General features: G+C 35.6%; 1 protein-coding gene across 5 annotated transcripts in view; it reads right to left on the minus strand.

Annotated features, from left to right (window-relative positions):
* The window catches only part of dmd (dystrophin), a 105594-nt gene that overhangs the window by 41946 nt on the left and 50811 nt on the right, over nt 1–12837 (minus strand). For 4 of the 5 annotated variants that reach the window (XM_082163602.1, XM_082163604.1, XM_082163603.1 and 1 more), the window contains 16 exons: nt 12323–12498; nt 12012–12159; nt 11719–11850; nt 10502–10651; nt 9419–9499; nt 9143–9224; nt 8840–9006; nt 8158–8275; nt 7558–7769; nt 7274–7428; nt 6772–6961; nt 4431–4603; nt 2944–3100; nt 689–806; nt 334–602; nt 9–155 (listed from right to left, as the gene is read on the minus strand). In XM_082163602.1, the coding sequence (XP_082019728.1) occupies nt 9–155; nt 334–602; nt 689–806; nt 2944–3100; nt 4431–4603; nt 6772–6961; nt 7274–7428; nt 7558–7769; nt 8158–8275; nt 8840–9006; nt 9143–9224; nt 9419–9499; nt 10502–10651; nt 11719–11850; nt 12012–12159; nt 12323–12498 (2475 nt within the window). Of the gene's footprint in view, nt 1–8; nt 156–333; nt 603–688; nt 807–2943; nt 3101–4430; nt 4604–5691; nt 6725–6771; nt 6962–7273; nt 7429–7557; nt 7770–8157; nt 8276–8839; nt 9007–9142; nt 9225–9418; nt 9500–10501; nt 10652–11718; nt 11851–12011; nt 12160–12322; nt 12499–12837 lie in introns of those variants that run through there. The other variant, XM_082163606.1, reaches the window with a different exon arrangement.

The raw sequence follows: 12837 nt of genomic DNA on the forward strand, positions 1-12837 counted from the left end.
ATGGATACCTGCAGAAGCCTCCATCTCATGTTGAGGTCATCGATTCTGCTCAGGTTGTCTGGAGAGAGCTGAATGTCAGGTGGTCTAAATGTGGAGGCCAGTTGGTTGACCTGATTTACATTATCCTGAATGGGAGCTATTTCCTCCTGGAACACCTGGAAAAATACATAAAACCTTAATGCCTTTTGGCCCAAAGGCTTAAAGATTAAAATAATAAACATATATACCACAGTAAAAACATGCTAATCCAAGTTGCTTCAGAGTATACCATGGTACTGCCATTGTACATGTCCAAAAAAGCTTTTTTTTAATAAGGGATAAGAGGATACTGACCTTTACTCTGTCTATGTGGTTTTGCAAATCATCTACAACCAGCTCCCCAACAGGCTTCCAAGAATTCTTCACGGTCTCAGCCTGCCGTAGCTTGAAGTCCAGCTGATCCTGGGCGTCCTGCAGCTCCATCAGCCTCTCCATGGCCAATTCCAGCTGTTGCTGCCAGTCAACAGCAGCTGCACCCAAATTCTTCCAGCGAACCGTTACATCCTCCACTTCTTTACGCAATATGCGGCCCACATTTTGAACCCTCTCCTCAGGACTTACATCTGGGCAGCACACAAAGTGAAATACAGGTTAGAGCATCTGTAAGTTATTGTATTGGGCATATGTGTAGGTGCAGAAGACTTCATACCCTTTTGTCCAGGCCTTTGTTTCAGACCCTCTTGAGGCATCTCGGCAAGGAAGGTTTTAGCATTGTCAAGTGTTCCATTGATTACAGGTTCTTTGGCACCCAACTCTCTTCTGAAGACCTGTGAAAGCACAATGACTTGCTACCAAAAGTACTAAATGTCACTAAGAGTGGTGAACATTTGTGCAACTTTAGCACTAAATCCTGCAAAAACCTGCATTTTATTCACATACTGTCTACCCCCCCTCCAGTCAAACTTAACCAGGTGCTATTTTTTTTCTGGTATAGTGCTTCCTCATGCATATTTAAATCAAGCCATTGTCATTCTTTCCTGGGCAAACATGCCTCCTTCCTATGCAAATAAGGCTCATCATAGAATGCACTGGATTCACAAATATCAGTGCAACCTAATGCAATTAACAGAGTGCTGTTACAATGTTTGTGTTCATTTTCTAGTGATCTTGGTCTGAGAGTTTTACTGCTTACTGTCTTTCAGCCATTTTCGGGGCACATACAAACTGTGATCATCACTCATTTTGTGTCTGTATTTACATCATTACATGGACTGGAGAATTCCTTTTGAGACCCAGGTACTAAAACAACACAGACACCACATGCCTTAAACTAAAATCAATTTTGGTACTTGACTTAAAGCTGAAATCAAATAAAATACTAATATCAGATGAAAACGTTAAAAATCTACTTTAGAAATGTTCCCGTGGCTACTAACTGAAATCATTTTAAGTTGAGGTACTAAAATCAAAAACGAATAAAATGTCAATCACATAAAAAAAATGTACTAAAGTTTTAGTAATTATTAAATAATTATTTAAATTAAATTGAAAACATATAAATAAAAAGTCAACTCAATATTCATAAATACTATAAACGTATAATGACACTGCCGCATGTGACACTATCAGTGGGCACATTTTATTCATTCAATGTTGTTTTTATGAGCAAAACAAACACTAAAACATTTTCGAAACCATTAAACCTAAAAGTATTGTAGCACTTTATTTTACAGCCCTGTTCCCTATGAACGTACTATGTACTTATTATAGTAATTGCAATAACTGGGTAATAACTAACCCTGAACCTACCCCTAAACCTAACCCATGTAGTTACCTTATATTAACCAGTACTTTAAGTAAACATACTGTAAAATAAAGTGCAGCCAAAAGTATTGTAAAGCCAATTGCAAGATATTGAAGCAAGCATTATTATTTTCTATTTATTTTCCATACTTTTTTTTATTATTTACTATTAGTGAAAATGTTTGTTATACATTTTTCTAATTTTAATAAAAAATAAACATGAATTCCACAAGTTTGTGAAAAACCCTTATGATCACATTATCCAGCATGATTTGAGAATGATCCAAAAGGTATCCTTTGCTTCAATGGACACATATGACCTTTTGTAACACTGAGTTCACGTGTTCAGTGCAAAAATGTGCTTATACATAACTGCCAACTTTTCCATATTTTTGTAATCATTATCGCAACATGTAATGATTGCTTTAACGTGCTTAAATGAATACATGACGTTAGCTAACTGCATGATTTGTATTATTTTAGAACTGTGCATTTCTGCAATATGACCATTACTTTGACACAGTCACCTGATAACAGATCACTCTTAATTGTAACGTAGAAAAATGCATTTTCTGTAAAGCTGCTTTGAAACGATATGAATTGTTAAAAGCGCTATACAAATAAACGTGAATTGAATTCAAAAGCAACATTTATATCATAACTTTTTCTGTTCTGTTCAATATATTTCCAGGTTTGAGAGAAAAAGAAACCCGAGGTTTTCTCAGACAAACACAGCACAGCAATGCCAATTTATTTAGTAGTTTGCAAAAACTTTGTTCAATTACGTTTCTACTGAGACTCCTACACACATGCCAGTTTACTTCCCAGTTAACTGCACCTGTAGAATGTGACAGTGACTCAGCTGTCACAGGCAACACGCTCTCTGTGCTCCCCTACACTAACTACTTCATGACCACATCCTGTTTGCTGCGGCCCCTGACAGCTGATGGCCATCAGCAGATGTTAATTGGTCCACACAACCATGCAAAGAGACAAGGGGACTTTGCACCTCTCCTACGCAAGATATCATCTCCATCTGTTTAAATATTTAACAAGAACAGACTCCGATAATGATCACACTTTGGCACAACGAAAGACAGAATGCATAAATCACTCTTCATGCTTTCAGTGAGGGGCGAAGAGGACGCGTCCTAGTCTCACCTTGTGCGTAAGGAGTTGCTGGTGCACGGTCGGCACGTCGCCCCCTACTGGTTTCTGCTGTTCTAGCTCCTCCCTCTTCAACTGCAGCCAGTTGAGCAGCTCTTGTAAGGACATGTGCAAGTGTTTCCACTGATCCACACCTGTATCCAGATACGGCCTAAAGAGTCGTATGGATGGTAAGATGTGTGATACTGCCAAGTGTTAAATCACAGAGACCACCAGAGAGCACTATACTGTCACACCACAGTTGAATTTAACAAAGAAAGTGCTAGATAAAGGTGGAGATTTGAGAAATCTTCACATCTTGTATTTGAATATGCATGACAATTAAAAAAGCTTTTACCAGCTTTTTTCCCGTACCAAGGGAAATGTGGCTGGATGAATTAAGACATTATGTGAAAGTATTATTTTTTACATTTTCTGAAAATATGAGTGGGGCAAAAGACGCGAACCTGTTTCTAGGTAGTTGCCAGGGTGTTGCTATGTGGTAAGGTGTTCATAGATAGATTGATAGATGGATAGATAGATAGACAGATGGATGGACAGAGACAGACAGAGAGACAGATAGATAGATAGATAGATAGATAGATAGATAGATAGATAGATAGATAGATAGATAGACAGATGGATGGACAGAGACAGACAGAGAGACAGACAGATAGATAGATAGATAGATAGATAGATAGATAGATAGATAGATAGACAGACACAGATAGATAGATAGATAGATAGATAGATAGATAGATAGATAGACAGACAGACACAGATAGATATATAGACAGACAGAGAGAGAGACAGACACAGATAGATAGATAGACAGACACAGATAGATAGATAGATAGATAGATAGATAGATAGATAGACAGACAGACACAGATAGATATATAGACAGACAGAGAGAGAGACAGACACAGATAGATAGATAGACAGACACAGATAGATAGATAGACAGACACAGATAGATAGATAGACAGACGAACAGACAGATATATAGACAGACAGACAGATAGATAGACAGACAGACAGATAGATGGACAGATAGACAGACACAGATAGATAGATAGACAGACAGACACAGATAGATATATAGACAGACAGAGAGAGAGACAGACACAGATAGATAGATAGACAGATAGACAGACACAGATAGATAGATAGATAGATAGATAGACAGACGAACAGACAGATATATAGACAGACAGACAGACAGATAGATGGACAGATAGATGGACAGATAGACAAACAGATAGATAGATAGATAGATAGATAGACAGACAGACAGATGGATAGATAGATATCTACACCCTAAGTTTGAGTAATGTTCTAGTAGGCTTATACTTTAAATATAAAGTCAAATAATTGCAGTGATTTGCATATAGCATTAGACAGGCCTGGGGCTTGTATATGATCGCATAATTTTTTCAAAGCCCATTTCTGCTCTGCTTGAATTTTCCCCAGGTTAAAAATAGATGATTAATTGGTCTTACCTTATACTCATAACTTTGTTACACAACTCATGCCACCGCTGCCCCATGCCATCAAGCCGCTTTTGTAGCACCACAGCATTGTCCGTCCCCTCCAGAGATGACACAATACGCTGTCCATTTTCATCTAATGAATGGTACATCTCCCCGTGCGCATCAATCTCTGCTTGGAGATCCTATGAGGATTAAAAGAGATCACAGACATCCAAGTAACAGTTCACTATGTGATTACAGATCAAGAAAGAGTTATACTTCCCCGGATACTTGTTACATGGTGACATGACATACTTTTGGAACATGTTTTTCTCAGTTTATTTTAAACAGGAACACTTGCATAATATAATATAATATAATATAATATAATATAATATAATATAATATAATATAATAAAAGTGCTGTCAAAATTAACGTGTTAACAGCTGTTAAACTGAAAAAATTAATCACATTAAAAATATTTCGTTTTCAATACCTGAAAATCTTAAAGCACATTTACAAGGTTACATATGTCAAAAACAACGAAAACAATAACTTGTTATATTGAAGGGCAAAGGTACATGTGCCATTTATTATAACAGGTTTAGGTGAAGATTGTTTTAAATTCACTTTAAAAGTTAAAAGTTGTTATATTTTCTAAAACCTAATAAATGTTAAAATTGATAGCTTTCAATTATACTTATACATAATGCTGAATGCTTATAGTTAATGCTAAAACTGAGGGAAAAAAATCAATTTCATAGATACATCAGTAGCAGTATTGGTATCGTCATACTGGCTTTCTTTCAAAAAAGAAAAAAAGATGCCAATAAATAAATATTTAAAACAGGCAATTGTCTGTTGTTTCTACATTAATTTGGAGTTTAAATGTTAAATTATTAATAATTAATAATGTACACTAAATTTTATACATTATATTTTTATATTTAAGCATTTATATTTTATAGCAATATTTCAAAATTCATGATTTAAATTGAATTTTTTTTTCTCTCACCATATTTCACAAATCACTATAACTGAATGATATATTCAAATGCAAATGCAAAAAAAAAAAAAAATGTTAACAAAAATAAGCTTTTGCATTAGTTTAGAATAGATACTAACAATACTGTTAACAAGCCAAAAATGTTCATTATGTCTTCCAACAATATTTTAAGTGCTTGGTTCCCCTAGTTTGAGAAGACATAAACTAATTTCATTCAGTCATAATGCAAGCCAAACAAATCCAAAGTCACGAAGCAACTGTGAAGCTGACAGTGAAGATCAAACCTTAACATGATATGTCTTCCTGTGCAACATATCCAGTGAATGAGCGACATCAAATGAATCGAAAACTGTCAACAGCGACAATCCTTTAAATTCCCAACCATGTGGACGTGTCTGACGCGAGGCAAAAACCAGGGAGAAAGGGACATCGCGAGGATGAGAGCGAGAAAATGTATTCTGCGACCATGTGTCTACATGCGACATGAAACGAGCTGCAGAATGCCAGTGGCGGAGGCACACTGGCCCTGTTGTTTGAGGCGAGAGTGGGCACTGCGAGCGATGACTGGGTCAGAGATGGTTTTCTGGGAGAACAGAGGCTTCTCTTTATAGCCCACGTCTTTGTCTGCCTCTTCATATTTAACTGCGTCTCTGCACCGTTGCCAAACGCACATATCTCCCATACCAGTGAGCAGCGGCCGACCTGGACAATGGACCCGTCAGTTTCATCAGCCTTCCTGATAAATATCACTAACTCCAAAGGGTTTCACTTTTTCTTCTTTTTTTTGTTGTAATTTCATTATAATGTTTATGTCCTAAAACCCCTGAAAAATAAAACCGCATCAAACACTACTCTGTAGAACTGTTTAAATCTAAGGAAGAGTGCCATATTTATATCTCAAAATAAAATGTATTGTATTTTAATTCCGAAAAGTTGCATGTGGATGACATTACACACTGAAATTTCGTTTTTGAAGTTGTAAATAAAACAAAATACTACTATTTAGTCTTTCTACTTCAAAATTTCACGTTTAATTCAATGTGTTACTTGCTATTTCTGTAATTAATTGTGAAACTTACTAGCAATTTTCGAATAAAAATAGTTTCTACACAAAAGAAATTCAGCGTAGAATGTTTTATACAAGTGAATAGTAGCTTACTTTAAAAAAAAAAAATTCTATACTGTGCACAGATGTTTGTGAAGAACTTCAGATAGGTAACTTGTGGAGCAGGGTTTCTCTCAACAGTGAGTGTGGCTAGCAGAAAAGGGAAAACCCGGACTGGAGCTGGAGCGGAGTGACTACATGCTTTAAAAGAGGAGTGGAAACTGCTGTTACGTATACAGTATGCATACTGCTCATATACCTGCCATTGCCCGAATAAATGCCGCACTGTGGCAGGGTTTTCCAGAAGTCCCTCCTTAAATGTGGCATCTTGTAAGACATTGGCTGTGGTTTCTGCCTCAGTGAGCCAATTCAGGAATTTTTCCAGGTCCAAGTAGAAATGCTGCAATTGCCGTAGTCCAGCTTCCAGATCTGCCTCCTTGTCCCCTACACTGAAAAGGGTAATGACTTCATTGTTATACAGAAATAAAGTTGTTAAATTAGTACCTTAATATACTTCAATATTAAATAAAGGTTATTATTGGATTGGTAAATTTGCTAAATGCTTCAAACATCAAGCTGCAGGATTCTCCTGAAAGCAATCGAACCTTAAAAAGCATTTGAAATAACCTCTTATGTACCCTTACTGTGTCAGCAGTGCATTATTTTCACGCCATAAATACTTCCTTTCTATGAAAACATTATTATATGCCACTCCACTGGTTGGTGATACTGAAAATTTTAAGATTTAAACAGAAGCTCACCGCTTATTGATGTTGGCCCAAGCCAGATTCATGCTCTCAGTCATTTGTTTAACTTTGCTTGTGTCGTCATCTGCATACAGGGTCAATAGTTTGTTTGCCAGCTCATTGGTGACATTTATGTGAGCTTGCCACTGCTGTATATCCTTAGAAAGTTGCTGCAATAAAATAATATAGTGTTTATTTGTGTTAATCAAATCACATGCATTCATCTAAAGATTTGTCAAGGAATACAAGCACACTGAATCAGTTTATTAGTCATAGATATTGTGTTTATTTTACATTACCTTGACATCTGCATTTTGGCCTTTTAAATCATCAACACTGTGCGAAATTTTCTTCCAGCCTTCTAGTTTTTCATTGGCTTTCTTAATGAGGGGCTCCACCTTTTTTCTGGCCTCCAACCAATCACTGGAGTCCTTATACATGTTCTGCAGCTGAAGGACCCGGTCCATCAGCTTGGTGTGGGAATCCTCCCAATGTGCCTGCAATTTTTCAACTTGAAATAACAGAGAATATTTCTAAGGAAAATTTCTGAAAATGGCTTAAACAATCTTAGTTCATATAATAGACATAATAAATAAAGACAATATAATAAATCAAATCAATCAAGCAATATATTATTGATTGGTTGATTCTGTTAACCAAATACAGTTTTATATGCACGTTTGCCTTACAACATACTGTAGTTTGTGTTCAGTAGTGCTGTCTTATAATGATATGACCTTGAGATGCCCAATAAGACACAATCCTTGGCACCGGTCATTGTTTAATTTCTGCATTTTTTCAGAGATCAAGCTGCTACAATGTTGACACCCTCATATCACCACAAATAAAGTGCATCACTGAAAGAGGATATGGATATGGACGAGGCAAATCTGACTTACTGCGCTCTGTAATGGTTGCCCGTGTCTCAGGGTTATTGGTTTTGTTCTTCAGGTTCTGCGCCGCAGTGATTTGTTTGTTCAGCTGTGGGAATCTTTGCTCCATGTCTTGCAGTGTTGACTGTAAGATAGTCACAACACAGAGGTCTTTACTACAGGGTTGTGTGGCATCTTCTGGTCTCATGTCAGTCATATTGTACATATATATTTTCATGTTAGTCCACATAATATCTTAATATATCCACTTATAATATTATTAATTGATGTTACAATTTAATTAATTCAATTATTTAATAAATGTATTTAATTGAACAATATTAATATATACAAATATACAATTACATACAATTCGATATACATTTATAAAATAGCTTTTCCAATACGTCACCTTCCCTCTGACCATTACATTAATGAAACAATCAAAACAATCAATTTAACAGTATTTTCCGTGAATGAATAACTAAAAATGATAAAGTTCTGCTGTTCATTTCAAATGCAAAGAGGCTAGACAATCATAAAAGAGGTCATTAACATATAATGTGCAGTCGATGCTAACTAACATTTTATGTAGACTTTAGGGAAAAGACAAAAATGTTCCAAAAGTGTACAATATATCCACTGCAGGACAGCAAGTATTTTTCTGCGGATATGGATAAAGAGCTGCAAGATGACGGCATAAACTGACCTTGAGTTTCACCGTCATGTCGTTGATCTCGTCAAGATCTCCGACCATTACTCTCTGAGTCTGAACCATGTGATCCAAAAGAGTGAGCCAATCATCAAGCTCCGTCCAGGATTTGTTGAATTTATCAAGGGCTGCATCTCCTGCTGCACTACCAGTCAATGTTACGGCTGGAAAGTAAAAAAAAAAATCTTTTGTTCAGACTTTCAGATGTCTAACATCACATTATGACTAACATGAGATGTTCATGAATTTTAATAGCATATTATTGTAGCTTCAATCATCATGCATTACACGATATCACACCTGCGAGTTGACATTTGTTTCGCCACTCTTTGAGGAGAACTTGAATGGATGTCCAATCTGCACTGAGGCCATCAAACTGCCCCTGGAATGCATCAATCCAGGAAAGTTATATTAAATAAAGTTGCATGCCTTGAAGCTGATAGACTGATATAGTCTGATATATTGCATTACAGTACAGTTATGGTAGATACCACTGGGAAGTGTGCAGAATAATCTAATATCATAGTCATAGTGTTTCTGAGATCATATCTAAAGATACTGTGGTCGGTTACACACCTTCTCTGGTTGACATGGAGGTCTCTCCTTGGACAAAATGGCTTCCACTGCTGGTTTCTTTTCCTTTACATCATCCTCAATCTACACAAAATTAAAATAAGAAAAAGAAATTCACAACAAAACCTCAAGGATTAATCTAGCTCTAGGTATATCTATTTTAAAAATAAATAAATAAATAAATAAATAAATGAATGAATGTCTAGGTCACATTTCACCTTTTTATTTTTGCACAGTAAATGTTCAATGACCATGACAGTCACATTTACCACTAAATTCTAAGTAAAGCATCTAAACATTTTAATTTGAAGCTTTTCTTTATTCTCAGTGGCTATAGTCATTGTATTCTTAGCACTATAATACAGTGTATTCTTCTTTGTAATTTAGATTTAGATTTCTCCTTTATATTCGTTCTTTTGATTTTGGCCTGAAATATGGTTTTGAAATACCCTTAACCCTGAAAAGGATCTATAGTAATAGTTATACTTGCCTTGACAAGCACCATTAACAAGAAACAAAGATTGGGTTTTGAGAACAATATAAAGTGACAACATGCACCAGTGTGCAAATAATCAATAAATAATCAGTTGAGTACAACAGAATCAGAGCGAAACCAGCCGCAAACAATTCAAAATCACACAAGTACATGTGTACCGATTTTTTCACAAGTTCTGTAACTGAAAGAACAAATGGTTTCCTGAACCTATTAGTTCCATGTCTAGGGAAGCGGAACCTTTGCCTTGATGGGAGCAGATAAAACTATGAAGCAGTTGCTGGAATGCTAGAAAAGACACAGCCTATGTCATCTGAAAGACTCTCTTTGTACAAATTTGAGAGACTGTGCAAAATCAGACCAAAGACTTGGGTCATTGAAAGGTCACATCACACTTTTAAAAAGAACAAAGTTTCCTTAATCTTTGAACTGAATAACCAACATTCTTGCTTCTAGTAGGGATCAAATCAGCAACATGATGGTTGCCAGCCCTGAACTTTTACCACTACACCACCCATAGCTATTACAGCATAAAGTGCAAGACTGTGGTCAGTATGTTCTACATATGTGCTTGCTCACATCTGTGAGATTACCTTTGGGTCTACTGCAGTAGGGGACTGCTCTAGCTGATTCTTTGTAGTGGAAGCCCAAATTGAGAGCTTGGAGAGCTGTCCCTGGTACAAAGACAAATCCCTCAGGAGATCCTCGATTTGTCGCTGCTTCTCAGGAAGATCAGTGGACACCTTTGAAGGAGAGAAAGAGTTCTTTTCAATAAATCACTTAAAAAACCTGTTTAGAACATGTCCAGGTCATGTTTTACCCCAAAATCAAAAGAGATATTGGGATATAAAAAAAGATTTTTTTTTTTTTTTATGATTTGACCCTTTTTAAAATCTTTATATAAAAAAATAAAAAAATAAGATATAAGATAAGATAAAATAAAATAAAATAAGATAAAATAAAAATACAGATACTTTCATTTTTTTGGACTCGCTGATACCGATGCCAGTATTTTCACTGCATTTGTAATTTTTAAATATATTAGGTAGAGAAACCAAAAGAATATGAATCATATTTGTTGATTTAATTTGTTTAGATTATATATATATATATATATATATATATATATATATATATATATATATATATATATATATATATATATATATATATATATATATATATATATATATATATATTAGGGCTGTCAAAAGATTAATCGCATCCAAAATAAAAGTTTGTGTTTACATAATATATGTGTGTGTACTGTGTATAATTAAATTTGTATATATAAATACACACACATGCTTATATTTAAGAAAAATTTGTAATTTATATATAAAAATATTATATTTATATATAATATAAATTATATATAAATATATACAGTATATGTATGCAAATATTTCTTAAATATATACATGCATGTGTGTGTATTTATATATACAAAATAATTATACACAGTACACACACATATATTATGTAAACACAAACTTTTATTTTGGATGCGATTAATCGCGATTAATCTTTTGACAGCCCTAATATATATATATATATATATACACACACACACTATGTTATGGGGTAAGAGACTCACCTTAGTGTATTATAGGTATGCTATTATTCTAGCTGATTTTTGAAAACATCTACGATTACAGGGATCTGACTACGATCTGACTCAATGATAATGTCCTCATTAGGCCGTTAACTGAAATTATGCTTGCATTAATCATGCTAAGGTCACAAAATCATTGAATTTAATTTTCCAGTAAGATCAATAGTAGAGAAGGAAATGAATTATTTGAATTACCTTGGCCCATTGCATGTTAATAACCTTCAAATGTTTCTCCAATGGTTTGGCTTTATCAGCTGGGAGAGATGAGCCCTTGCTGTTGATCTGATGAAGAGTTTGCTTTCTGCTCGGCAGTTCCACCACCCGGGCCTGAAGATTTTCACACACACATATTAATTATCTGCTTCTCTTTGTGACTCATTTTTGGTGATTTGCCTCATGGGAGAATTTTAATTCTAATATGGAGCTAAAAGCTATGTTTTTCACCCATGTGTGAGCTAATTGCATCTTTTTAAGCAACTGATTTTTACCTTCACTTTTTCTAATGTTGCACTGAGCTGCTCCTTGTGACCTGCTTCTACAGGAAGTGAAGCTACAGCATCTGCAGCATCCAGCCACGATTGAAACTCCCCAATGTCTTCATTTAACTCGGCAAGAACAATTTTTGCCCCGGCAGACCTAAAACACACAGCAGCCATGTTAATGCATTCCTTCAAAATAAGGACAAAAGAGGGCAATTATGTAGGTGTTTGCTGCTCAAATTGAATTATGCTAAGGTATTCAAACGTGCGCAGCTCTCTCATAAGCTGCCTGCATTAATATGCCCTGAATTTTTACTAACCGTCTCTTGATCTCAGCAAGCTGGTTGGACACTTTGGCCCAGCGGGAGTTGATAGAGGCGAGCTGCTGTTTAATATGGTCCCTGTCGTCTTTACTGCACAGTGGAGTCAGATCTGTCCCAAGCGCATTGAGCCCCTTCACTGCTGCTTCCTTTTTCTCAAACTCTCCCTGGAGCTCCTGGGAAAGTAGAAAGTCTTAGTATAGATGGTCTGAAAACTAATCTAACATGATAACTAATCTAACATTAATATAACATACATACTGTATTGCCTAAAAATCTGGTAATACTTTCTGCTCAATAGTTCACCCAAAAATAAAACTCACCCCAAGGCCATCCAAGATGTATATGACTTTCTTTCCTCAGCTGAAGATTCCAGGATTTTTTTCTCCATCTAATGCAAGTGAATGGTGCCCAACGTAGACCTTTCCCAACATGCATGTCTCGTGAACGCACTTTGCAGAGCTGAACCAAGGCGAGCATTTGTGGTTAAAAAGTATATATATATATTTTTTTAA

The sequence above is a fragment of the Leuciscus leuciscus genome (assembly GCF_965113295.1).
Source record: "Leuciscus leuciscus genome assembly, chromosome: 3".
NCBI classification, from domain to species: domain Eukaryota; kingdom Metazoa; phylum Chordata; class Actinopteri; order Cypriniformes; family Leuciscidae; genus Leuciscus; species Leuciscus leuciscus.